The following is a 27,439-nucleotide window of genomic DNA, read 5'->3' as shown; positions in this document are numbered from 1 at the left end:
TAATTATTTTGAGCAGTGTATTTGAAATCAAGGGGTTTCTGATTTTTAGTATATTAAAACAGAAAAAAAGCCATTCCCTTAATTTAACAGGGTATCCCCTCTTGGCAAATGACAATTTTATTCAAACATTCAATGTATTCTGCAAGAACATTGTGTTGGTCTTTGAGTTATGTATAATGTATAAACTACAGACTGCATTTGTCCACTGCATAACTTATCATCAGTGTCAAGTGCCTGCAAAAAAAAAAATATTTCATGCATCGCAGTGATTGTTAGAAGCTTACAGTTGTAGTGTTTGGGTGATCAGAGCATGAAATTGTATCTTAGATATTTTTTAGAACAATCATACCAGCTGCACTGAGGAGCAACACTCAAAGCAGTTATGTATACCAAACTCCCAACAGATGGAATGCATTGTGCCCTGACCCCCACCAGACGTTTAAAGCAGTGTTGCTCAACCAGAGTTCCATGGAACCCTAGGATTCATCCAGAGGTTCACCCTAGCATTCCATGAGCAATTTCTACCTCTCAGATACATTCCCACTGACACCATTAATCTTTTAGCCATCTGTAAGGGGGTGACCACAAGTGACAGGAGCATTCTATGGACCACCACACTAATGTACCTTGAATTGTAGATATAGTACATTTTAGCAGGGGCTCCCAAAACCAGAAAGTTATTTAAAGGGTTTCTGTGTGTTGAATGGGCTGAGAAAGGTAGTTTTAGATGTTAAAGTTGTGATATACCAGGTAATCTTTATACACCCAATAAGCAAAAACTATTTCAGGATGACCATTTCAATCTAAATAGTGTGTGCAAGTGGAATATCAACACAACATGTGGGAAAACACAAAAACAGAAGGCTCCAGTGTATCGCAAATGCTGATATTTATTAAAACATGATACGTGTTCATAAAAATAAAAATATGGTACAGATCATACATCAAGCACAATTGAATATATTATTGTTTTTTCCTTGGAAAAAAGTTACAAATGCTTACACAGAGATGCCAGATCTCCATGGGTTGGCCTAACTGAATATATTATAGCATAAATACAAATTTTGCCAAGTATAGGTTAAAATTAATATATTAGCAGTGAAACGTTTATCAAAAACTTCCACTAGTTTACCATGAATGTTTAAAAAGAAAGACCATGTGCTACTTAATTTAAATGTACAATCCTCATGACTAGAATAGCTGCATGTTCCGCATCACTGAACTGGATCAGGAAATATTTGTTACCTGTGACCTAATAGTCCCAAAATTCGTGTGGGACTTTAAGTAGTGTGCTCTAGTAGACACCAACTTTTCTTTAGGAAAAGTGCAACACAAAGCAGCCAATAAGGAATTATTTTCTCATCAGTGACTGCTAAACCCTTTGAAAGCCAAAGTCAAAATGGCTGTGTCAAATCTATACTAACCTGCTCTTTGGCTTCTAATAAGTTCTGTTGTGTGTTCATGATTTTCTTAGATCCAAGTTATTTAAATAGGGGGGGGGGGGCAATTATTCTAATGTAACTTTATAAAAGCTTCTAAAATGTAAGATCACCCTAAAATGTTGTCTTACACAAATATGTTTTACACTTACAATTTAAAACGCTACCAGTAAATCTTAGGAGAAAAACAAAAACCCTATCTAGTGCATTTTACATGATATCATATAAGGTATTTTAATTGTTTTTGGTCTAATTTTGCCAATTCACCAATCACAACATTTAAAGAAAAAAAAAAGCAGTTTGTGCTCCCATTAAAAAACAAAAACCCACAAGAACATTTTACAGTGAAATGGCAGTGCACAATTGTTCCAAGCTACACATCGGCCAAATCCATCCTTCTGAAAGTCTCGACGCAAAATCTTTGGCAACAACAGCTGAGAACAAGGTCCTATGTGATGGTCCATGAAGGTATTGGTGATCATTGGTGGCAGGTATTTCCTCGATAGTTCATCTTACGGTCAGGAGAAAGACTAATCCAGCAATCCCAAAACCAGCAGCTGCCATCAAGGCATTGGAAAACCTACTGTTATCTTGTATCTGGCCAGTTTCATGCTTGCTACAAAATTTGTGGAATCCCTCCTGAAAGACAAAGAAAAACAAAGAACACATCAATATTTTGACCAATACAGTTGGCACCAATATCTTAGCTGTTCTAATTGTTCTGTACTTAGGAAGCCACAGGTGGAGTGTATAGCCAACCATTGATGTTAATGGCTGTGCACTCTTGTACTAGATATTACATGTTCAAGACATTTTCCCCAAAGGACAGAAGCTCTGCATTTGAGAAATACATCACGTGTGTAAAGGGCAATGCACAAACACATTGACATAAATCAGAGTACAACAGCAACCACTTACTTCTGTGGCTGGCTGTATGTGCCATCTGCAGCTTCCTGGGAAAGATTTTACACCTCCGAAGGTCCATATGCATGAGGCCATTATGTAGTTACCAGCTTCTTTGTCAATTTAGCTTCTTAGCCATCGTAAGGCAGAAGCCATTATTTAAAGCTCAAGTTTAGGTATGGCAACATTTTATAGTTACATTGGTCCAGTTTGGACCAAAGCAAGCATGTGCCATACCGGTGGGATCCCAGTTGAAGCTGGAAACCTCTGTAGTAGGCAACACTATTACAGTGATCTCCACTAGCTTCCAGGTCCCATACCAAACAGCTCCCCTGCTGCATTGTGAATACAAGTTGTTTTCTATGGGTGCCAATCAGGGTACACTTTATATTTTTTCAACAAAAGCAAAGCATTCTGACCGGATGAGGTAAAGCGGTGGGGCAATGACATCCCCAATCTCCAGCTCATCCAACCAGAGAACACTGAACTACAGTGATTTCTAGTTTTCAGAGGTATGGCACATACTGTACATTGATCCACACTGGACCAATGTAACTTTGTAAAAACTGCCATACCTAAACTCAAACTTTATAACAGGTCAAATAAAAAATTGGTAATGGAATACTCTGATTTTTTTTTATGCATTGTTATCAATCAAGTGTACTTTAATCTATGGCAATCAGCTCAGTTCCCAAAAGACCAACTGCTCTAAGCTGCAGAAAAACAATTTACTGAACATGATTATTAGCCAATTAAAAAAAAAAAAAAAAAATAACCAAGTGGTATTTAAGTTTTTGCCACAGAGCGGTAAACTCATTTTCATTGGTTGCATGACAGCACAATGTCAGGCATCCAACGCTCAAGTCATAAAACAAATTGCACTTTTACCTCTACATCCACCACCAGTATTTGAAAGCCGTGAATCAAGGTGCTGCCGGTTTAGACCTACACCCTTTATTTTTTGGTAACGTACAGCTCAGCCAATTTATTTTAATCACTCAGTGGGAAGGGAATTTTTGACAAAGTATTAGTTCTATCGGTGGTCTTGCTGGAGAGGTCTACCAATTTTCTCCTGGCAATCAAAACAGGTAAGAGGAGAAATATTCCCATCAGAACACCAATTTATGTAAAATGGATTATAAAACCTTCTACATTCTATCTCAAACAAGAACCAAAAAGGTTTTGTCTGGAGTTGAGTTTTAACACTTTACCTAGTGCAGGAGGAGGGGGGTGTCATTCAAATGAACTACTCTGTAGTGTGAAACATGGCCCCGTGAACTCAGTCCATGATAGGTCCAATGCAGTTAGCAGGATGTCAAGCCAATGCCTTAAATATATAATTTTTTTTTTTTGGCTCATTGTAACCATTCCGTATTTTATTGTGTACAATATTGTGGTTATTTGCCATCCTGAAATACTAAATCCGCATTAACACTGAAAAGTGGGTTTCTTTAACAGAATTAATGCTTTCCCCAACTCCAATCTTCAGGCATCAGCGAGCATGCATCTCATGTGAGGAAGAACCTGAAATCGGTCCAAGGTAAGCCAACAGGAACCCAGGTGGTTACTTTCCATCAAAGTAGAATGTCTTACCACTCATTCAGCTGTAAATACCAAGACTTCAGTAATTGAAGCTCTGGATAGTACCAGTTGAATGGTGGGGATGGGGTGTAGAAGGCCAACACAGCTGTAATACCAACTGCTGGTATTTGGGAGGTTTCCTAAGCAGATGAACTTGGTGTTCACTTCACCTCAAAGTTTCATTTTGAGGGGGGAATATCTGACTACATCCCCATTGGGTAGTTTCCCCTCATGTCCTCTGCTGGAGACAGGACTTGGTCACTTTTTAGAAACATTAACCCTTCCCCACAAACATCTCAATATTGCAGAGATTTTCTATCCCTTCCTGTGTTACAGTCTACTGCCACCAGATAAAATCTCCTTGCTCGGGACAGACAAAAATCCAGCAGGTCTTAACCCATGTGGACGTTGGTCAAAACAAAACTAGAGATCTGGCAGCAGTTCCAACATACTAGCATTTTCTTTTCCAATAACAGTTATGGATTTCTCCCAAGAGAAATTAACATTACTGACAAGAAAACCGGTGTAGTCGGATCTCCATTATTCCCATTACAAATGAGAAGAAAAAAAATCTCACCAAAGACCAGCAGAATCCGTGAACCCACACAGATTGTAACCTGCTGTGGTTTTTCCAGCACGCCCGTTTGACAGAAGCCGTCAGTTGGTCAGGTGGGTGTAGACATGGGCCACATCGGCCAGTTTCTATTGAACCTGTCAGCTTTAGTCAGTTGGTCATAAGTGGGCTCCATAGCCAGCCCCCCTTAAGGCAGACTGATACATAAAGGGGGACCTTTACTAAAACTGGCTACCATGCACAGCTGTACCAGGTTCTGTGTGCACCAATCAGCTTCCAACGTCAGCTTGTTGAATTAAGCTTTGACAATAAAACCTGGAAGTCGATTGGTTTGTATGTAGAACTGCACCAGATTTTGCACCATGTAGTTTTAGTAAATAAGCCCCAATGCCTCCTCATCTAAAAATGAGAAGTTTAGGGTAGTTACCCAATAGGTATATAGATAAGGGGGAGTTCAAAGAAAAATGGTGGGTATATAATGAAGGGGAAATCATGTCAGGGACAGGAAAGGGTTGCCTCCACAAAAGGTAAACCACCTATTTGCCTCCTTGGGCTCCTGAAAGGTACTGAATCCACAGGTCCTAGACTTCCCTGAAGGCCTCCATCACTGTACTAGCATTTTAAATCCCTATTTCACCTGAAACTTTAGCTTGGACAAGCCATCCTTTAAAAGGCCTCACACTGCAGGTGATAAATAGGAGATCTGTCTGTTCTATATCAAGTTACATCCATTTTAAAAACCAGCTAGATTAGTGGAGACCTCTGCTGTGAAGTCAGCTTTGCTTTTATGACCCCACAGATATTTAATACATCTCTGCATGCTTTTCTCTATTCCAGATAAGCACTGCAGTTCCATGGAAGGACCAGGGACACAAGTGAGCAGCTGTTTACCGGATCTTAATTCAGCAGAATGAAGTATGGAAGCAATAGTCTCCAGATGGTAATGTTTGAATCCTGCTTGGCAGATGACTGTGTCAACAGTTATACCCTCAATACCTTCCGGAACTCTGCTCTTTACAATTAATTTGAGCAAACACAACTTTTCTGCCTTGCGATTCTCATTAACCTTTCCTATACCAGGCAAAAGGGGAAGATCATTGTTCATACTTTTGTTTCTGTGGTATGTATGAAAGCCAATATTTACTCTGCTCTTTAGACTTTTCTATCCTTTATAGGAACAGTCAGATCGCCTCAGAACTATGAGCTTCATCTGTAGCTGGAAGACTCAAATACTCTAGCAAATCCACAAAATAGAACAAATGTTCTTGAACATATAATTGTACAATTCCAAGGACATATCACTACTATAAGTAAATCCATAATATCTTCTACTACAAAACTGCCGTCCTTCGAGAAGCTGAGGCTGCCATCATTAACCTTCTAAGAATGCTGGTTTCCTGGATTTATCATCAATATGTTGAGTCACCGACCCAGAAGCCATTAGAAAGGCAGAACTCCCGATCTCCATAAGAACTCATACACCCAACTGTTATGAAGGGACTGATCCTCTATGCAGGATCTTGTCAGGAAAATCCTGCCTAAAAACGTATGTAATAGTCCAAATACAGAGACCCAAACAATTGACCGGCGCCACTCAAGACTCCACTGGGTCCCCTTATGTAGCAACTGCTTGGAGTGCAGACAAGGATAGAGCTCATCTCAGCTCTAGACATCAAGTGGAAAAGGGAGAAGTCATGGAAATCGCACATCTCTGCAAAACCTCTAAGGAGGTGTATGAGACTCCACCCGGGTTACAACCAGGCCACGCCCCAACATGTTTCACTTTGCCCACAGAATTTATTAGCCATGGTGATCCCCATGACCAAGCTCTGTGGGGTAGAGTGAAATTCGTTGGGGGCTTGGCCTGGTTGGAGTCCAGGCTTAGGCTGTCCTACACCCTACGAGGTTTTGCAGAGATGTGCGACTTTCAGAATTTTTCCCTTTGTCTGTAATTACACCCAAGTAAATGTCTATGCCCAAAATATCTTAAAAGAAATTTTAAAAAATAATTACACAAGTCCACACACTTCGATGTATAAATTACTGACCTTAGATACAGAGTTTTCTGAAGGTTTAGTGGTCTTTACAAAGCGGTGTGCAAGGACCCATAGAATACAATACACAGATTGGGATTAAAAAATGCTGTACTGATGCTTTTTTTTTTCTTTTCGCAGTTTTATGCATGAGCCCCAATTGTTTCCGTTCTTGCTTATAGTAAAAAGACTATGGGGTTGATTTACTAAAGGCACATGGACTGCAGTCGCTCCAGAGCTTAGTAAATGAGGGGGAGTGGAGCTCTGCTGACTTTCATCATCCATTCATGTGCAAGCAAAAACGCCATCTTTTTTCCCTTGGATGTGATTGGGTATTTTTTGTAAAGCGAAGCTTTAACCGCATTTACCAAGCTCTGGAGCAACTGAACTTGCAAAGTGCACAGTCTACAGTCAGGTCCATAAATATTGGGACATCGACACAATTCTAACATTTTTGGCTCTATACACCACCACAATGGATTTGAAATGAAACTCACAAGTTGTGCTTTAACGGTAGACTGTCAGCTTTAATTTGAGGGTATTTACAGCCAAATCAGGTGAACGGTGTAGGAATTACAACAGTTTGCATATGTGCCTCCCACTTGTTAAAGGGACCAAAAGTAATGGGACAGAATAATAATCATAAATCAAACTTTCACTTTTTAATACTTGGTTGCAAATCCTTTGCAGTCAATTACAGCCTGAAGTCTGGAACGCATAGACATCACCAGACGCTGGGTTTCATCCCTGGTGATGCTCTGCCAGGCCTCTACTGCAACTGTCTTCAGTTCCTGCTTGTTCTTGGGGCATTTTCCCTTCAGGTTTGTCTTCAGCAAGTGAAATGCATGCTCAATCGGAGTCAGGTCAGGTGATTGACTTGGCTATTGCATAACATTCCACTTCTTTCCCCTAAACTCTTTGGTTGCTTTTGCAGTATGCTTTGGGTCATTGTCCATCTGCACTGTGAAGCGGCGTCCAATGAGTTCTGAAGCATTTGGCTCAATATGAGAAGATAATATTGCCCGAAACACTTCAGAATTCATCCTGCTGCTTTTGTCAGCAATCACATCAATACAAGAGAACCAGTTCCATTGGCAGCCATACATGCCCACGCCATGACACTACCACCACCATGCTTCACTGATGAGGTGGTATGCTTAGGATCATGAGCAGTTCCTTTCCTTCTCCATACTCTTCTCTTCCCATCACTCTGGTACAAGTTGATCTTGGTCTCATCTGTCCATAGGATGTTGTTCCAGAACTGTGAAGGCTTTTTTACATGTCGTTTGGCAAACTCTAATCTGACTTTCCTGTTTTTGAGGCTCACCAATGGTTTCCATCTTGTGGTGAACCCTCTGTATTCACTCTGGTGAAGTCTTCTCTTGATTGTTGACTTTGACACACATACACCTACCTCCTGGAGAGTGTTCTTGATCTGGCCAACTGTTGTGAAGGGTGTTTTCTTCACCAGGGAAATAATTCTTCGGTCATCCACCACAGTTGTTTTCCGTGGTCTTCCGGGTCTTTTGGTGTTGCAGAGCTCACCGGTGCGTTCCTTCTTTTTAAGGATGTTCCAAACAGTTGTTTTGGCCACTCCTAATGTTTTTGCCATCTCTCTGATGGGTTTGTTTTGTTTTATCAGCCTAATGATAGCTTGCTTCACTGATAGTGACAGCTCTTTGGATCTCATCTTGAGAGTTGACAGCAACAGATTCCAAATGCAAATAGCACACTTGAAATGAACTCTGGACCTTTTATCTGCTCATTGTAATTGGGATAATGAGGGAATAACACACACCTGGCCATGGAACAGCTGAGAAGTCAATTGTCCCATTACTTTTGGTCCCTTAACAAGTGGGAGGCACATATGCAAACTGTTGTAATTCCTACACCGTTCACCTGATTTGGATGTAAATACCCTCAAATTAAAGCTGACAGTCTGCAGTTAAAGCACATCTTGTTCGTTTCATTTCAAATCCATTGTGGTTGTGTATAGAGCCAAAAATGTTAGAATTGTGTCGATGTCCCAATATTTATGGACCTGACTGTATTTGCCTTTATTAAATCAATACTTCTCTTCATCCTCAACCCAGCGATCACTTTGTGCTCCTGCTTGGAGCCACGCACACTTGCGGCAAAAAGTTTCCCTGCTTGGTCCTCTCCAGCCTTCATGCTGCAGCACTATTCATTCCTACAAGGAGAGCCGTACTCTGAAGATTGCTGTATTGAGGACAAAGATGAGCATTTCTCTTTGTAGACTGCACTCAGGAGTGGAGGTACAGTTGTCCTTTAAAGCCATGAAATCAGAATGACACAGACCACTAGCTTTTATCGGAGGGTTAGGTAAGCAATGACAACCTCCATATTTTCTCGGGACAGGTACATCAATTTGCATGTATTAACGAACCCTTCTACATCTTTGTAGAAAAGCAAAAACACACACCCCAAAACGACCCCCCCCCCCCACCAAAAAAAACCCCCTTCGACTTCCAATTGTCCCTGCCCCCCAAAGCAGCTCACAGCCCAATAACCCTTCTGCAGAACACACTAAGGGGCCACTGGAGAGAGCCGATTAACTTACATGTATATCAGGGGTGTCAAACTCCTTTCATCGTGGGCCGTGTCCATATTAGGATTGCCCTCAAGGGGCCGATTGTATCTGTAAGACTAAGGGGTTTATTTACTAAAGCTGGAGAGTGCAAAATCCAGCTCACTTCTGCATGGAAACCAATCAGCTTCCAGGTTTTATTGCCAAAGCTTAATTGAACAAGCGGAGGTTAAAAGCCGATTGGTTTCTATGCAGAAGTGAGCCTGATTTTGCACTCCCCAGCTTTAGTAAATAAAGCTCTAAATGTCCACAGCACCCCACATTACATCAGATGTCAAGAATACCACACCCTCCCTGTCACCGTGCACCCCCTTTGGGTGCAAAGCTGAAAAGCAGAAAGTGCAGGGTCTGGAGGAGGACCAGAGGAGGAGCGGAGTCAGTTACCAGAGACCAAGGGAGGCAGAGATTAGGGGGTGCTGCAGCTACACTGAGAGGTGCAGGATTTGGCAGAGGAGTTCTATTCTCTGCTGCTGACTGCAGAGACAAGGTGGGGGCAGAGACAAGGGCTACCTGCAGGAGAGGTGCGAGGGTCACAGGAAATGGTCTGGAGGGCCGGATTCGGCCCACAGGCCTGTGTTTGACACCTGTGGTGTATGTTTGAATGACCAGTCATTTTCTGCATACATATGGGCACATTAGGGAACCAATTCTGATCGACAGCAGTGTCAGCTACAGGGTAAAGTACAAATGGAAATACCCAAACATACCTGTATAGAAAATTTAAGAGTAAACTATGCGTGGGTCTCAGTTCAAAAGAAATGAGAAATCAATGTTGGCAAGACTTCCCACACAGCAGAAGTGAGGAAATCCCCTTGCTACAATGTACAGTCCAGGTGCTCTTTATACAAAGATCTGATTTTCATTGTGAAACCTGCCAATGAGAACCAACAAAGAACAGGAAAACACACCTGTTTCTTTTCAGGAAATAAAGATCCATTTACTGTAGAGCAGGCAGATTTCTGGTAATAGACAAATACTCACTGATGATGGATACCATCATTTACGTTCAGCTGACCCATCTCGCTCTCACTGACCACTTTATTAGGTACACCTGTTCAGTAACAAATTGCTAATCAGCCAATCACATGGCAGCAACTCAACGCATTTAGGCATCTAGACGTGGTTGAAGACGACTAGCTGAAGTTCAAACCGAACATCAGAATGGGGATTAAAAGGGACTTTGTACATGGCATGGTTGTTGGTGCCAGATGGGCTGGTCTGAGTATTTCAAACACTGCTGATCTACTGGGATTTTCATGCAGAACCATGTCTAGGGTTTACAGAGAATGGTCCAAAAAAGAATATCCAGTGAGCGGCAGTTGTGTGGATGAAAATGCCTTGTTGACGGCAGAGGAGAATGGGCAGAATGGTTGCATTCAGATGGTAGGGTCAGAATTTGACATGAAAGCATGGATCCATCCTGCCTTGTATCAATTGTTCCAGCTGGTGGTGGTGTAATGGTGTGGAGGATATTTTCTTGGCACTAGCAAGGTGAACCTAATAAAGTGGCCATTGACTGTATATACCCCACATGGACAGATCAGGCAACCATGTGTACACAACCAGACCCACACCTTTCCCCTGCAATCTTTAGGCTACCACTACTACACATTTGTCTTTCTAGGAATAAAAGCCATCTCCTTGAGAAAAAGAAAAAAAAAATTTAAGGCCTTTGTTTGAACATCCATGAAAGCAGGAGCATCAACATGACAGCCAGGCAACTAGCTTGTTGCCAAGATCAGCAATAGGAGCCCCCATTTCACAGGGTGCATTTCTACAGCAGAATGGCGAAGTAGCCCAAACCTTTAAAATGTACAGTATGCATCATCAAAACCTCCCAGAGAAATCTCCCCTTCCCTTAGGCAGAACAGGAAGTGAGGGGAAATCTCCCCAAAACCAGGGGAAGTCCCACTGCAAGTTTTACCTTCAGCTCTTTGACAGCTGTTATTGGATTTCCTTTCACCTTCTGTCTCGGTGGTCATGATCACAATAGTGGGGTGAAGCTCCCCAACAGGACACAGCTATACAAACCTGTCAGTCTAGCCCTTTCCCACTGACTACAAAAAAAAAAAAAAAAAAAAAAAAAAAAAAAAAAAAAGCACGTTTGTTTACAACCTCAGCCATGTAAGCAATCAGTAGATCAGTACAAGCAGATCCCAAATCTGTCACATGGCATTCTACTTGTGTGAAGTCTAGTGGAAGAGGCAAGTCCGTGGCCCCCGGGGTAGTGGCGGCAATGTAAACCGGGCTCCGATTCACTGCCTTGGAATCAATATACATCGGGCAGTTAAAATAGCAGCCTATGCCGGAGGCTTTACACAAATACCAGCATGGTGAATTCCAATGCATTGTGGTAAAATGTGCCCATAACACTCCAAAAAAAAAAAAAAAAAAAAAAAAAAAAAAAAAAAAAAGCCTGTGACCCATTTTGCCAATATCAGGACACCCAACAGTCACCAGCATTAGCAAATATCAGGGTCCTGATGGACTCCAAGTCAGCAGTCACTGTACTGTATACCTTAACGTGGTTGCAAACCTCAGACATGAAATATGAACAAAGCAGATCCCTCTATAATGTGTACTTAGGGCTGGTTTTTTAATGCATTTTAGTGCATTTTTTAATGCGTTCCTGAACCTTTTTCTGCTTTTTTTGGGTAATTTGGGGTCCAGTGCATTTTTTATGTGTTTTACCACATTCCAGTGTGTTTTGACTTTCTGGAACCGGAAAACACTAACTGCAAACATTGCTGCCAGCATGAATTACTTCCAACAAGTTTTCCTGACAAAAATAGTGACAGGGAAGGGACCCCTCCAGCAGATTGACAGCCTCAGCTCTGTTCCTGTGTGGAGGGGTGTGTCTCTTCCCTCCAATCAGCTCTCAGAGCTCTCCTCAATGAGTAACTTCAGCTCCCAGCCCCTGCTTTTCATAGCAGAGAGATCCTGTGTAAATTCTGCACTTTGAATGAATGTAGAGGAAACAGCTGCAGACAGAAAGGTACAACTGATGTAGAAGGATATTGGTTTCATCTGTATATCCTCTGAGGCCAATCACCTCACTGGGTACATGGAAGGGTTTACAACCAATTTAAAGTAGAATTTCACCAGAAGAAGAAAAAAAAAAAAAAAAAAAAAAAAGAAGAATGCAAAAGTCGGCAGCTACAAAAACTGTAGCTGCTGACTTTTAAAATACAGCCACTTACCTGTCTCTCGATCCAGCAGTGTCCTCACCATGGCTGGTTTCACCGGCCATCTTTCCCTGGCGCCGGCATCTTCAGTATGGGCACCCAGCTGTGACAGCTTGAGGCTTCACAGCCGGGTGCCCACTGCACATATGCGAGAAGCGCTGCGCTTTGTGAATGGCCCTGAAGTCTTCGGGGACCTCTGACGTGACGTGTCTGACGTGACGGGGGGGGGGGGGGGGTAGGACAACTTCTGCATCTGATCGCCTAAGCGATCACAGTGGAAGTGAAAGCGGGTGCTTGTCAAATTCAGGTACCCGCTCCCCAGAGATGCCAATCCTTAACAGGGGGCGGGGGACAAAGGCTTAAAGTGGAACTTCCCTATTGGGTGGAGCTCCGCTTTAAGGATGGATCCCATTAAAATTTGGCAACAAGAAGGTCCCCCTTGCTAATGCCAATGCGATGGGATGCTGTGCCAACCTATTGGGCTTGATATTCATTGGCACAGCACTTTGACCCCCGGTGTGTTTTCATATTGGTGGGGGGGGGGGGCACAAGCCCTGCTGTCACCAGCCTGTAAACCTCTATGGAAGGCTGAAAGAGGCTGCACTTGGACAGTGCATTAATTGGTTTTGGGCAGTATGGAAGAAGTCTGTTTCTGGCATTCACCCCTGGGCACATACTACCATAAACGCTAGGATCGCTTGCTGTACTGTTCAGCTGCAGCAGTTTTCAGCCTCAGAGTTTTACAGCCTCTTCCACCTGCACCAAAAATCCTGGGATCCCATGCACAGTGGCTAAACATTCAATGGAGGGTTTCCAGATGTAAAACCGCTGTCCACATGAGCATGCTACAGAATACATCCGTGTTGCCTGCATGTCCCCAACAACCCTGTGCAGGCAGTGCTGTTCATGTCATGTCTTTTGAGTCATATCATTTGAGCCCACAAGGCTGCAGAATTGGGAGCAGCCGCTGCATCCTAATGAACATGAATGGGACTGCACAGATCTACGCTCTAATACACCCAAGTGAACAAGGTCTAAGGAGTGCACTGGACTACATGAACTGGTGTCTACACTAGGATGCATGTACAGTCATGATCATCATTTGGTGTGTGGTTGTACATTGGAGGCCACATTAGACCCCCAAATGCACATTACAACTCTTATAAGACACAGATGTGAATGGGCCCCTCAGGGCCTGCATACACAGGTCACTATGACAAACACTGGTTGTTCTACACATAACCTGCACTGTGTGACCACTGAAGAATGTTCAAACACTAAAATCATATGCAAGAGTCCCATTTCCACATTGTATATCTTTGTGTATCAGACAATTCACACTGGCCGCATGCTGCCTCTTTGAATACATCTAGATCAGGGATGGGCAACTGTGGCCCTCCAGCTGTTGTAGAACTACAAGTCCCATGAGGCATTGCAAAACTGACAGTTACAAGCATGACTCCCAAAGGCAGAGGCATGATGGGACTTGTAGTTCAACAGCTGGAGGGCCACAGTAGCTCACCCCTCATCTAGGTTAGTGGTGTGCATGGCTTCTAAAGTCTAAATCCTGGTTCACACCAATGCTTTGTGCATGCTTCGCAGTGCTTTTTTTTTTTTAGCTTTTTTGTTGCTGGGCAGGATTAAAACAAAACCCCAAAAATGCAAAAATGTCGCAAAAAATCACTACATGCATTTCAGCAGCTTCCCCATTGAACTCTGTTGTAGCAAAAACACTGCTTTTTGCTGTTAAGCCCCTGACCCTTTCCAAAAATGCAGCAGCTCAAAAAAAGCACAGGTGTGAACATCCCATAGGAAAACCTGTGAAATGGACAGCAGTGCAGTTCTACTAAACCACATAGGTGGGATCCAGGCCTAAGGGACCTCACACTGGATTAAGTGTTCTGTGCACATTTCCTGCACAGTCAATGCACTGACCTCGCAAGACGCACGCAGGTGCCAATTAATTGTTAATGGCACCCCAAATGCATCTCACTAATGCAATGCATTTTGCAGCCACCAAACCACGTGGTACCAGTACTTTTTTCACATTGCAAATGGTACTTTCCATGCTCTGATACATTTGGTAGCCCATTGAAGTAAATTGGCTGTAAAAATCAGAACATGCGTGACCACACACATTCCAGTGTGGCCCAGGTCTTAAAGGGGTTCACAGCAACTATAAGCAGGTGGTTGAGCCAGTGTTTTACCACCCATGTAAACAAGTTATTAGACCCAGGAGCATGCAGATGCAAGATGTGTAAGCTAGTGTGTAGTACTAGTTGCACTTTGGAAGGGAATTTTTCTTTAGCTTAGGGAGTGATGTGAAGTGCAGTTAACGTCCATCATATGCAAGCAAAAATACGGTTTTATATTCCTCGCAAGTGATTAGCTGTTCACTGCGAGTGAACTTACACCACTTACCTTAAGCTCTGGGAAAAACTCCCTTGCAAATTGCATTTTCCCTAGCAACTAGAACAGCTTATGCACCTTTAGTAAGTCCACCCAATAGTTCATTCTGACAGCATACGTGAGTGACAACGCAGACATACAACTGGGAGGCAGGGAGTCACCCGGGAACATCATTGGTTATAACCGTGGAACATGCATGTGCATCTTCATGGCAGCTTATGTGAAAGGGTGACAACACCGGAACACAACTGGGAAAGAGGGAGTGCTGTCACCCTAGTGAAATGCCTGAATATGGACGCTCACAGCAGATCACCTGGGTGCTGTCAATGAAAGCTGCAGATTCAGGGCTGAAAATTACACAATCCATCCTCTGACATTTCAGGGATTGGGATTACATAAAGCATGCTGTATGGGTGGCAGCCAAGGGTCATCATATCCCATACAAAGGCCATTTCCAGAGATCAGACCTCCCCAGTGACAGGCGATCTAAACAAATACGATGTATACATTGATGGGGATGAGCCATTTCCAGCAGAAATACTTTGCCTATGACTCAGAGCTGCCATTGATGAGACTGGAACACACCGAGCTCTTAGTCATCACACGTGTACAGCCAGGCCACAGATCAGCCACTGAGACCACAGCACACGGAGCCCTTAGTCATCACAGCCAGGCAACCTGCCACCCCGCATACAGCCAGGCAACAGATCAGCCACAGACCACAGCACACGGAGCCCTTAGTCATCACAGCCAGGCAACAGATCAGCCACTGAGACCACAGCACACGGAGCCCTTAGTCATCACAGCCAGGCAACAGATCAGCCACTGAGACCACAGCACACGGAGCCCTCAGTCATCACAGCCAGGCAACCTGCCACCCCGCATACAGCCAGGCAACAGGTCAGCCACAGACCACAGCACACGGAGCCCTCAGTCATCACAGCCAGGCAACCTGCCACCCCACATACAGCCAGGCAATATGTCAGCCATCAAGAGCACAGCACACAGAGCCCTTAGTCATCACAGCCAGGCAACCTGCCGCCCCGCATACAGCCAGGCAATATGTCAGCCATCAAGAGCACAGCACAGAGCCCTTAGTCATCACAGCCAGGCAACAGATCAGCCACTGAGACCACAGCATACGGAGCCCTTAGTCATCACAGCCAGGCAACCTGCCGCCCCACATACAGCCAGGTAACAGATCAGCCACTGAGACCACAGCACACGGAGCCCTCAGTCATCACAACCAGGCAACCTGCCGCCCCACACACAGCCAGGCAATATGTCAGCCATCGAGAACACAGCACACAGAGCCCTTAGTCATCACAGACAGGCAACAGATCAGCCACAGACCACAGCACACGGAGCCCCTAGTCATCACAGCCAGGCACCCGGCATCTTTTAGCAGCTGAGCGGTCAGTGCGTTAAGCAGCCAATGGATCCTCCCTCCTGCTCTGGGGGCGACATAGTTTACACTGCTGAGTATTATGGTGGCCATACACGGGGCAATAGAACTGATCAATCAATTTTTGATTTGAAAAATTGATTGAATATCATGTCACAGAAAATGGCACGACTTTGGTTGTGGAAGAATAATAAAAAATAAAAAGGGGGGCAGGATTGATCGATGACATTTTGTGACATTGTGTATTACATACACTGATCTTTTTTTCCAAAGCCAATTTTGTCAGTACAACCAGCTTGGGCCAATCAAAACCACCACTATCTGTCATTCATCCATGCCATTTTTGGCTCATCCGATCAATGGCCAATTCCATCCTTTTGTCCAATCAAACATCAATTGTTCAGTTAAGTGACACTGTGTATGGCCACCACTTATATGATCATACAATCCGATTGTACAATCTCATTTAGGTCTACCCATGAGCTAGTATAGTACAAGGATCTGCCTGAATGGCCAGTTTAGACGTGTCTTCCTATTGCATAGCTAAACGAGATGACAGACTGTATAGGATTATGTTCACCTTTAATCTGTCCATACACTTTGCAATCTGATTGTACAATCTCCTTCAGATATGCCAACTATGTATGAGACAAACCGAAACAATGCATTCAATGTGAAGCCAGTCTGGTGGCCCCTTCTACTACATAGTCGATGGCACATCTAAAGGATTGTCATCTTTAAGCTGGCCATACACTGTACAATCTGATTTCACAAAACACAGATTTACCAAACGAGGATCAGCCTTAACAACCGATGGAATCGGCTCGTGTAGTGACTGACAGCTCGGCTCTCATAGAGAAGAGATGATAGAAGGGAGAGGATTACCCATGCTCCGTGCTCCCGGAACCAGTCGCCGTGCTGCACCGCCAGGAACGTGCTCAGCAGGCCGGCCAGCTCCTCGGGGGTGGTCCCCGCCTTGTGTCTCTGCAGCAGGACCCCGGCGAAGGCGATGAGCCCGATGATCCGGCCCCAGTTGAGTCCTCCGTCCTCCGGGAGCTGAGCCGCCACCTGCTCCAGGGTAGTGCGGGGCTCTCCGGGGAGCAGCTCGCACGATTCGTAGAAGTCCCGGTTCTTGGCGAGGATCTCCCCGGTCACCCTCCACAGGGTCTGCGCCACCGGGCTCGGAGGAGGCTGACAGTCCCGGCGGAGGCAGCGCTGGAGGTAATCCTCCAATAGAGCCCGGCTCTCCGCCACCAGCTGATCCGACATAGTACGATGGGGAGCGGGCACGGGGGGGCTCACTCCATATACCGGCACCGCACCACGCCCACCCAGCCTGGACTGCAATCTACGGATCAGAACCGAGCCCGGTCCGTATACACTCCGCTATGACCGCGCCGCCCCACACAGCCAGCTTTTGTTTAAAGCCCAGCTAGACTTGTGTGAGCGCTGATTGGCCGCGCATGGCCCCGCCCCTCCATTCATGAATGCGGAGACAGATATGAAGTGTGATGCCTCTCAGCATTCTGATTGGTCAAACAGCATTCCCTGTAGTAATAAGGATTTCCTGAAGCAGGATGGAAGGCGGGGATTCCAGGGCGTGTCAACGATCGCTCCGCCCTCCTTTGTACATGATGTCATGGGAAGCTCTCCGGGGTATTTCTGAATGTACTATTGTACTATACACAGGAACAGCGCGTTCCCTCTTCTCTGACGTCATCACACCACAGAGGAAAATACTGGAAAGAACTGGAATCGTCAGCTTTACTCCGATCTAACATCGCCTTTCATGTCTATAGTGTTCTTCTAATAGGAAAGATCTCTACCTATACCTCTGTCTGTCTGTCTGTCTATCTATACATCTATCTGTCTGTCTATCTATACATCTATCTGTCTGTCTGTCTATACATCTATCTGTCTGTCTGTCTATACATCTATCTGTCTGTCTGTCTATACATCTATCTGTCTGTCTATCTATACATCTATCTGTCTACCTATACATCTGTCTGTCTACCTATACATCTATCTGTCTGTCTGTCTATACATCTATCTGTCTGTCTGTCTGTCTGTCTACCTATACATCTATCTGTCTGTCTACCTATACATCTATCTGTCTATCTACCTATACATCTGTCTGTCTATCTATACATCTATCTGTCTGTCTGTCTATACATCTATCTGTCTGTCTGTCTATCTATACATCTATCTGTCTGTCTACCTATACATCTATCTGTCTGTCTATCTATACATCTATCTGTTTATCTATACATCTATCTGTCTGTTTATCTACCTATGCATCTGTCTGTCTATCTATACATCTATCTGTCTGTCTGTCTATACATCTATCTGTCTACCTATACATCTATCTGTCTGTCTATCTATACATCTATCTGTCTGTTTATCTATCTATACATATATCTGTCTGTCTACCTATACATCTATCTATCTATCTATCTATCTATCTATCTATCTATCTATCTATCTATCTATCTATCTATCTATCCATCTGTCTGTCTATCTATACATCTATCTGTCTGTCTATCTATACATCTGTCTGTCTGTCTATACATCTATCTGTCTGTCTGTCTATACATCTATCTGTCTGTCTGTCTATACATCTATCTGTCTGTCTGTCTATACATCTATCTGTCTGTCTATCTATACATCTATCTGTCTACCTATACATCTGCCTGTCTATCTATACATCTATCTGTCTGTCTGTCTATACATCTATCTGTCTGTCTGTCTATCTATACATCTATCTGTCTACCTATACATCTGCCTGTCTATCTATATATCTATCTGTCTGTCTGTCTATACATCTATCTGTCTGTCTGTCTACCTATACATCTATCTGTCTATCTATACATCTATCTGTCTGTCTATCTATACATCTATCTGTCTGTCTATCTATACATCTATCTGTCTGTCTGTCTATACATCTATCTGTCTATCTATACATCTATCTATCTATCTATCTATCTATCTATCTATCTATCTATCTATCTATCTATCTATCTATCTATCTATCTGTTTATCTATACATCTATCTGTCTATCTATACATCTATCTGTCTATCTATACATCTATCTGTCTGTTTATCTATCTATACATATATCTGTCTGTCTATCTATCTATCTATCTATCTATCTATCTATCTATCTATCTATCCGTCTGTCTATCTATACATCTATCTGTCTGTTTATCTACCTATGCATCTGTCTGTCTGTCTACCTATACATCTATCTATCTGTCTATCTATACATCTATCTGTCTATCTATACATCTATCTGTCTGTTTATCTACCTATACATCTATCTGTCTATCTATACATCTGTCTGTCTATCTATACATCTATCTGTCTGTCTGTCTATACATCTATCTGTCTGTTTATCTACCTATACATCTATCTGTCTATCTATACATCTGTCTGTCTATCTATACATCTGTCTGTCTATCTATACATCTGTCTGTCTATCTATACATCTATCTGTCTGTCTGTCTATACATCTATCTATCTACCTATACATCTATCTATCTACCTATACATCTATCTGTTTATTCTTTTCGGCCACTTTATTAGGTACACCTGTTCAATTGCTTAGTAACACAAATTGCTAATCAGCCAATCACATGGCAGCAACTCAATGCATTTAGGGATCTAGACGTGGTGAAGATGACTTGCTGAAGTACAAGCTGAATCAGAAGGATTCAGCATCAGAATGGGGAAGAAAGGGGATTTAAGTGACCTTGAATATGGCATGGTTGTTTTTGCCAGATGGGCTGGTCAGAGTATTTTTAAAAAACTGCTGATCTACTGAGATTTCCATGCACAACCATCTCTAGGGAAATGGAGACTCATCAGACCAGGCAATGTTTTTCCAATCTTCTATTGTCCCATTTTGGTGAGCTTGTGGAAATTGTAGCCTACGTTTATTGTTCTTAGCTGACAGGAGTGACACCAGGTGTGGTCTTCTGCTGCTGTAGCCCATCTGCTTCAAGGTTCGATGTGTTGTGCTTTCAGAGATGGTGTTCTGCACACCTTGGTTATAATGAGTGGCTATTTCATTTACTGTTGGCTTTCTATCATCTCCAACCAATCTGCCCATTCTCCTCTGACATCAACCAGGCATTTTCATCCACACAACTGCCACTCATTGGATATTTTCTCTTTTTGGACCATTCTCTGTAAACCCTAGAAATGGTTGTGTGTGAAAAGTTTTTGAAATACTCAGACCAGCAGGTCTGCCACCAACAACCACGTCACGTTCAAAGTCACTTAAATCCCCTTTCTTCCTCATTCTGAAGTTCAGTTTGAACTTCAGCAACTTGTCTTCACCACATCTAGATGCCTAAATGCATTGAGTTGCTGCCATGTGATTGGCTGATTAGCAATTTGTATTACCAAGCAATTGAGCAGGCGTACCTAATAAAGTGGCTAGCGAGGGTGTATGTATATATATATAAATGTGTATGTATATGTAATGTTTTCATATGCTCTGTGATTTTGTGACCATGTGGTGGCTTTTTTCACCCAATGTGTTGTTCCCCCAATGTACAAAAACACACTGCCCATCTGCAGAGAGGTGTGAACGTGCATGTTCCCACGCATCACATGTACAGCAACCTATTCACTTCAATGGGCTTCCCTACTCGCAAGAAACATGGAAAAGCAGAAGTCCCAGATTATTTTCCGGAGATCTCTTTTCCAGAGATACGCCACACCAAATGGCATGGTGCTGCGGCACCACACGGTTTGGTGTGCATGAAAACGCAGCACATTTGCAGGGGTTGACATTAACAATTAAAGGCACTCCTGCACAACTGGCAGTGCATTTCTGTGTTGGGAATATGCGTGATTTTTGCACACGTTCCTGACACGTAAAGGTTTAAATCTAGGTTGATTCTTAATGGCACCCCATGCATCTTTCTAACGTGAATGCATGCAGTACCCTGCACTGTGATGTGGTGCAATTTCTAAAATGGGTCAGGTACTTCTTTGCATATTTCTTGCACATAGAGTAGTTCACGGAAATCAATAAGCCATTGTAGATGTGATGTGCTAAAACACGCAGAAAAGCAAGTGTGCTCTGTCACTGCTAGGGCACCTAGAAAAAAATGGTGCCTATTCACCCGGCAATGTTGGTCTGAGTTGCAGTTATGTAGCATATCTGCATTTTTCTGCAGGGCACTGGATGACACCATGTGTTGTTATACAATTCACAGCACTGCTGTGTAGTGAGCCCATTCATTTCTATGGGCTGTCCTACCTGCAAGACACACAAGGAAAGAATAACCTACTCTATTTTGAAATTACGCCGCATTGAGTTGCAAGGTGCTGTAGCAGCATGCGTTTTGCAGCTTTCCTGCAGTTTTGCTGCACTTAGCCATAGATTTCTAATATATCCTGCAGGTGTGGTGCACTTTCAGAAATAGATATAATAGAGGTCTACAGCCAAGCACAGCTAACCCATAGGGAAGTTGCAGATACGCTGCACTGCACCTGCCAGGCAGGTAAACTGCATCAGTGTAAAAGCAGCCTTATATATCGCCTAGATTGTAAGCTCCAAGGAGCAGGGCCCTCCTATCCCTCTTGTATTGAACTGTATTGTTGCTGTATTGTCTCCCGTTATATTGTAAAACGCTGAGCAAACTGTTGGCGCCATATAAATCCTGTATAATAATAATAATAATAATATAGGGGGCTCAGAACAGTAAGGGTTCATTTACATTTGCAGTTTGGAGGGTGGTAAAACCCCAATGTTAGGACATGTTTTTCCCGCCCCAACCGTACCCTCTTTAGTTGCAGTGGCCAGGGGGTACACATGTCGCAGGAGTTATACCCTCTGTCATGGTTGTTGGGTGTAACACTTACAAAGCATGACCCATTCAAGTGAATGAGGCCGCTCTGCAGTGCCCTGCAACCTTTTGCAGTACAGCAAACAAGGGGTTAAGGAAGACAGCGTTGTGTTGCTTTTTCACCATCTGCTTTATCCCTTGAACCAAGCAGGAGCATGCAGTTGTGGGGAGCTTGCAGAGTGACCCCATTTACTTGAATGGGTCACCATTGGCAGGTGGTAGCACCCACCAAAAGCAACAAGGTGTTTAATTCCTCCTGCTGCAGCATGTGTACACCTTTGGCAGCTAAAAAGGGTAGGGATGGGGGCAGTAAAACAGCGACTCAACCACAGAGTTTTACTCTCCCTCCCTAACTTTACATTTGAACAAGGTAGCCACTGCTGTATGCAACTATGAGCTCATTCACAAGTGCAGCAGACACTGCTGTTCCTCTGAAAAGTGATCTGAGTGTGTTTGACAGGTGGTGAGGAGGTGATATTTTGCCTCCTCACCACTTAATGTAAACTCATGCTTGTTGTGCAGTGCATGTGATCATGACACTGTAGTATGGCAATTAGAGGTTTAAATCAGGTGTGAGGAGGTGACACCGTGCCGGTGATCTTTGACTTCTCCCATGTTGGTCAGGTAGATCTCCACCTCTTTAACCGCCTCTCGCCCATCCTATAAGGAACTAACGGGTGGGCGGTGGTTCTCTCATTCTGGGAGGATGTTATATGACGTCCTCCTATTCTAACTGCACATGCACACCCCTGGGGGCGCACGGCGATCGCTGGTGTGCTGTGTACCTGGGACACAACGGATCACCCATCACACTAAAGAGCCAATGAGGAGAGCCGGTAATCGGCATTCCTTAGAGGGGACATCTACACTGATAATCAGTGCCCTGATGAACCAGTGTAGCCCCATCAATGCCACCTGTCAGTGCCCATCAATGCCACATACCAGTGCACATCAGAGCTGCCTTTCACTGCCAACTATCAGTGCCAGTCAGTGACACCTATCAGTGCTAGTCAGTGCTGCCTAACAGTTCCAATCAGTGCCGCCTATCAGTGCTAGTCAGAGCCACCTATCAGTGCCAATTAGTGCTGCCTATCAGTGCCATATATGAGTGCTGCCTTTCAGTGCCCATCAGTGATGCCTATCAATGCCCATCATTGCCATCTATCAGTGCCTCCTCATCAGTGCAGCATATCAGTGCCCATCACTGCAGTCTCATTAGCACACATCAGTGAGGGAGAAATATTACTTATTTACAAAATTTTATAAGAGAAACAAAATAACCTTTTTTTCCCCAAAATTTTCAGTCTTTTTAGTTTGTTTGGCAAAAAATAAAAAATGCAATGGTCATTAAATGCCACCAAAAGAAAGCTCTATATGTCTAAAAAAAGATAAAAAATGTGTTTGGGTGCAGTGTTGTATGACCGTGAAATTGTCATTCAAAGTGCGACAGCAGTGAAAATTGGCCTGGGCAGGAAGGGGGTAAAAGTGCCCGGTAGGCAAGTGGTTTTAAAGGATAAGTTCACCTTTGGGAACATGTTACATGTTCCACCCATTTTTAGCGTGGAACATGTAACATGTTCCCATAGCTGCCCCCGATGTCCCCCTCCCTCTAACATATAATACAGGGAGAAGGCTCCCTGTACTGTTTGTCAGATTTGAAAACAGCGTGGTCGGCGAGGCTCCACCCACACTGCCGCGTCATTTATTCACGGATTTCCGTGAATGAATGAAATGCAAGTCCCGACTACCTTAGCGGTTGTTGGCTTGTAGTTTTCAATGAACTACCACGGCATTGTGGAGCACCGTGGTAGTTCATTGAAGTTTCTTGTCATTATATCTGCTTGGCTCATACATCCTGTACAGCAAGCAGATATACTGACAGGTCCAGGGGAGGACTGACAACTCATGGGGCCCCCGGGCAATAAGGGAACATCGGGCCCCTGTGTCTTTGGCCAAACTCAAAAAAGCCTATGAAAAAGGTACCAGGGGCATCTCATGGGACCCCCTACTGACCCCGGGCTCTCGGGCAGTGCCGAGTTTCCAAATGGTCAGTCCGCCCCTGGACAGGTCTGCAGGAGACCTGCACCGATCTACTGATCGCTGGTGCCATGCTTTCCAGGCTCCTTTGGAAAAAAATAATAAATGCACATTTTTTTACCTGCAAAAAAAATGTGCATTTATTATTTTTGTCCAAAAGGTGAACTTACCCTTTAAGGTTGCCTACCCCTGCTATAGAGGGAAATGCTTTGTTCATAGTTCAGATCAGGTTTGCAGCCACTTTAAGTTTGTTACATTAATCATTGATAGAAGCAGTGTAACAATTTAGAAACATTGTACTTTGTTGCAGCTGTTTTACCAGTTTACAGGATTCTCTGTGACCTGTTCCAAATGTGCGCTGTTGTAAACACGTAAAATACATTTTTTCTTAAATACGATTCTTTCAAATTTAACCCCAATCAACCCCCAGTGAATAAATACAAAATATGTAATACAAATAATACAAAATGAAAAATTACATCTTATTAACTATCTAGACCATGTAGGTAAGCTAATTTGTTGTAATAAATAAAGGCACAAATTGCAGACTAAAATTCCAACCTGTATCTTCAGTTTTGCTAATTCTTCTACTATTACCATGGATGGAATGAAGGAAGGTGTTTTTTTCCTCTTTAACCACTAACCGTCCAGCCCATGTTTATAAACGGCCAGACGGGAGCAGTGCAGGAGCTGGTGGCCATTTATAAACGTCCTTCCCACTTCTCTGCCTGTGCACACGGCACCGTGATCCGTTTCCCGCTGTGTTGTCCGAACACCAATCGCTGTACGGGACCTCTGTGTAAGGTCCCGATTATGTGATCACTGATTGGCCAATCAGTGATCACATGAACTGTAGTAAACAAGATGTCGATTCCTGACATCATTGCTTATTACTTGTGAAATCTGTGAATGATCACAGAGGTCACATGGTACAAGGCCATTCACAACAGCCTTGTCCCATGTGACAAGCTGTGACCAATCACAACTCACACAGTATTTCTCAATAGCTGCAAGAATGCAGGCAGAGAGAAGGAGAAATTATTGCTTTTACAGCCTTTATGGGTGTAAAAGAAATAAGTGTAAAAATAAAAATTCATTACCCCCCACAAGTAGTACATTGTCACTGTGGTGATACTGTACTGCTAAGGTGACAGTATGTTTTAAAAAAAGAATATTAAAAAAAGTCAAAATTGTTTTATAAAAATTATAATTTTTGGTTATAAACTAATTTGGGTTTTTTGGTTTTTTTTTTTTACTAAAAAGATAGATGAATATATTTTGGCCAAGATTTGTGAAGAAAGATTATTTATTTGCAAAATTTTATAGGAAAAACACTTTTTTTTCAAAATGTTTGGAATTTTTCATTTATATAGCAAAAAAATAAAAATCCCAGTGGTGAATAAATACCACCAAAATAAAGTTTTATCTGTCTCAAAAAAATGCTAAAAAATTCATATGTGTACAGTGTTGCATGACTGCGCAATTATCATTCAAAGTGTGATAGCACTGAAAGCTGAAAATTGGCCTGGGCAGGAAGAGGGTGAAAGTGTTCGGACTTGAAGGGGTTAAAGGAAACTGGTGCTAAGAGACACACGATATGAAAAAAAAAATGTGTGTATATATATATATATATATATATATATATATACACATACACACACATACACACACACAGTATATAAAGCTCAGACGCGATTTTATAAAATATTTATTTGTATTTATTGACATAACTATACAGAATCTAGCATCAAACACAATACGCTCCAAATAAAATATAGAAAATGAAAGGTACCATAAATTAGTATGATTTGTACAACAGTGCATTAACTCATAAACATAAACTAGACGAACAGATCCAAGTGCAATACCATATTTGGTGCATTCTACATTCTATAATTAGATTATTGAAGATTTCTTAGTTGTGCAACATCCTGTGATATCTCTCTGGTAATATCAGAACACAAGCACTGAGTCTTCTGTCCAGTTTAGGTAGTAGGCCATAGTATAATGAAAGGAGAACATTAAAGTGTTACTAAACCCAGGACCCGGCATTCACTATATCTGGTCTCCCACAGTACACAGAACATGGAAATGCAACTAATTTAATAAACTGCTAAATACCTTTTCTCATCAGCAGTATATAGCAATCTTGTGACTTCTATCAGTGTCCAGCTGAGCACTGGTTAAAGCTTGTAGGAGTAGTTTATTTTCCTCTGGCTGTCCCTTGAGGCTGCATGACCCCTGACCCTCTGTTTGGACAGCGCTGATTGGCCCTGTGCCGATCACATGCACCCTCAAAGGAATAAAAAACTCTCTAGCAATACACACCAAACAGAGCATGTGAAAACTTGCCAGTGCTGCTCTGTACTTTGGCAGATGGATTGGGCACAGCAAAAGAAGGGGAGGATCAGAGAAGTCAGGATCAAACAGCCTTTTTACACACTGCAGAGGATTAACCCCTTAGGTTCCACAGTGAGTATACCAAGCATACTTTACTGCATATACAGACTGATTTTACTGTTGTGGGTTTAGTAACACTTTAATGATCATCGAATATGAAAAAAACAATCATTTAGATATTTCAGAATGTTCACCCCAGGGGTGGACTGACCATTTGGAAACTCGGGCACTGCCCGAGGGCCCGGGGTCAGTAGGGGGCCCCATGACATGCCCCTGGTACCTTTTTCATAGGCTTTTTTGATTTTGGGCAAGGACACAGGGGCCCCATAATCCCCTATTGCCCGGGGGCCCCATGAGTTGTCAGTCCGCCCCTGGTCCACCCGATATACACATATGCAGAAAGAGTAATGCATGTTTTTCCTTTTGAGAATACAGTATTTATATGCATATTTTTACAGATTTGTTTCCATATAGCTTATATGTTTCTGTTGAATTATTCCTCGTATGTTGACAACCAGTGCCATGATATGACAACATAATGTGTTAAACTGGAGCTAAACTCTCTCAATCAACAAGTGGAGCTAAACTCTCTCAATCAACATTAACTATTTTTAATCCTTATGCTCCTTATGCTGCTGGAGGAGGGGCTTTCTCAGCTAAGCACACCCTCCTGCCTGCATGCCTGAGCTAAGGGCAGATGGATTCCAGGAAATAAATGCTACATGAATCATCTGCCTTACTGAAGATGGCAGCAGCTAGCAATGCTAGGGAGGGGGGGGGGGGGTTTCAAATTGATTTCTTAACCAAATAAAAACATGGAGGCATGGATGCATGGATGAGATTGCTTTGAATATTAAAAATGAATTAAAATGCAGTTTCAGTTTGTGGTGATCAGATACAGTTTAGTTCCCCTTTAACTTGGCATTTTGTAGTCAACTGTCTTGGAAGACTCATCATTTGAGATCATTACAAAAGAAGATGAAGTATTATTATTATTATTATTATA

At 43.0% G+C, this 27,439-nt stretch overlaps 1 protein-coding gene and 1 long non-coding RNA gene across 2 annotated transcripts; one reads left to right on the top strand and one right to left on the bottom strand.

Moving 5' to 3' along the window:
* Positions 1-872: 872 nt before the first annotated feature.
* Positions 873-17,585, bottom strand: LOC149455887 (anti-apoptotic protein NR13-like). Its single transcript, XM_089685759.1, has 2 exons — positions 17,023-17,585; positions 873-2,078 (listed from the first exon to the last, which is right to left on the bottom strand). The coding sequence occupies exons 1-2, from the start codon at positions 17,404-17,406 to the stop codon at positions 1,947-1,949; spliced, it is 516 nt and encodes a 171-aa protein (XP_089541885.1). The 5' UTR covers positions 17,407-17,585; the 3' UTR covers positions 873-1,946.
* Positions 3,798-5,583, top strand: LOC149455888 (uncharacterized). The gene is made up of 2 exons (XR_016314007.1): positions 3,798-3,882; positions 5,335-5,583. It is a non-coding gene; the product is annotated as an uncharacterized LOC149455888 (long non-coding RNA).
* Positions 17,586-27,439: the final 9,854 nt, after the last annotated feature.

This window comes from Staurois parvus, unplaced genomic scaffold (genome assembly GCF_062004578.1).
Source record: "Staurois parvus isolate SC_StPar_1 unplaced genomic scaffold, SC_StPar_1.0 ptg000385l, whole genome shotgun sequence".
Classification (NCBI taxonomy): Eukaryota; Metazoa; Chordata; class Amphibia; order Anura; family Ranidae; genus Staurois; species Staurois parvus.
Note: the sequence above shows the minus strand (reverse complement) of the source record. Positions and strands in the feature narration are given on the sequence as shown.

Excerpts from the sequence above, each read along its gene's own strand:
- LOC149455887 (XM_089685759.1), bottom strand. The coding sequence starts at position 17,406 with ATGTCGGATCAGCTGGTGGCGGAGAGCCGGGCTCTATTGGAGGATTAC. Across the intron at positions 2,079-17,022 it reads TCCGGGAGCACGGAGCATGG|GAGGGATTCCACAAATTTTG; the intron begins GTAATCCTCTCC and ends TTTGTCTTTCAG.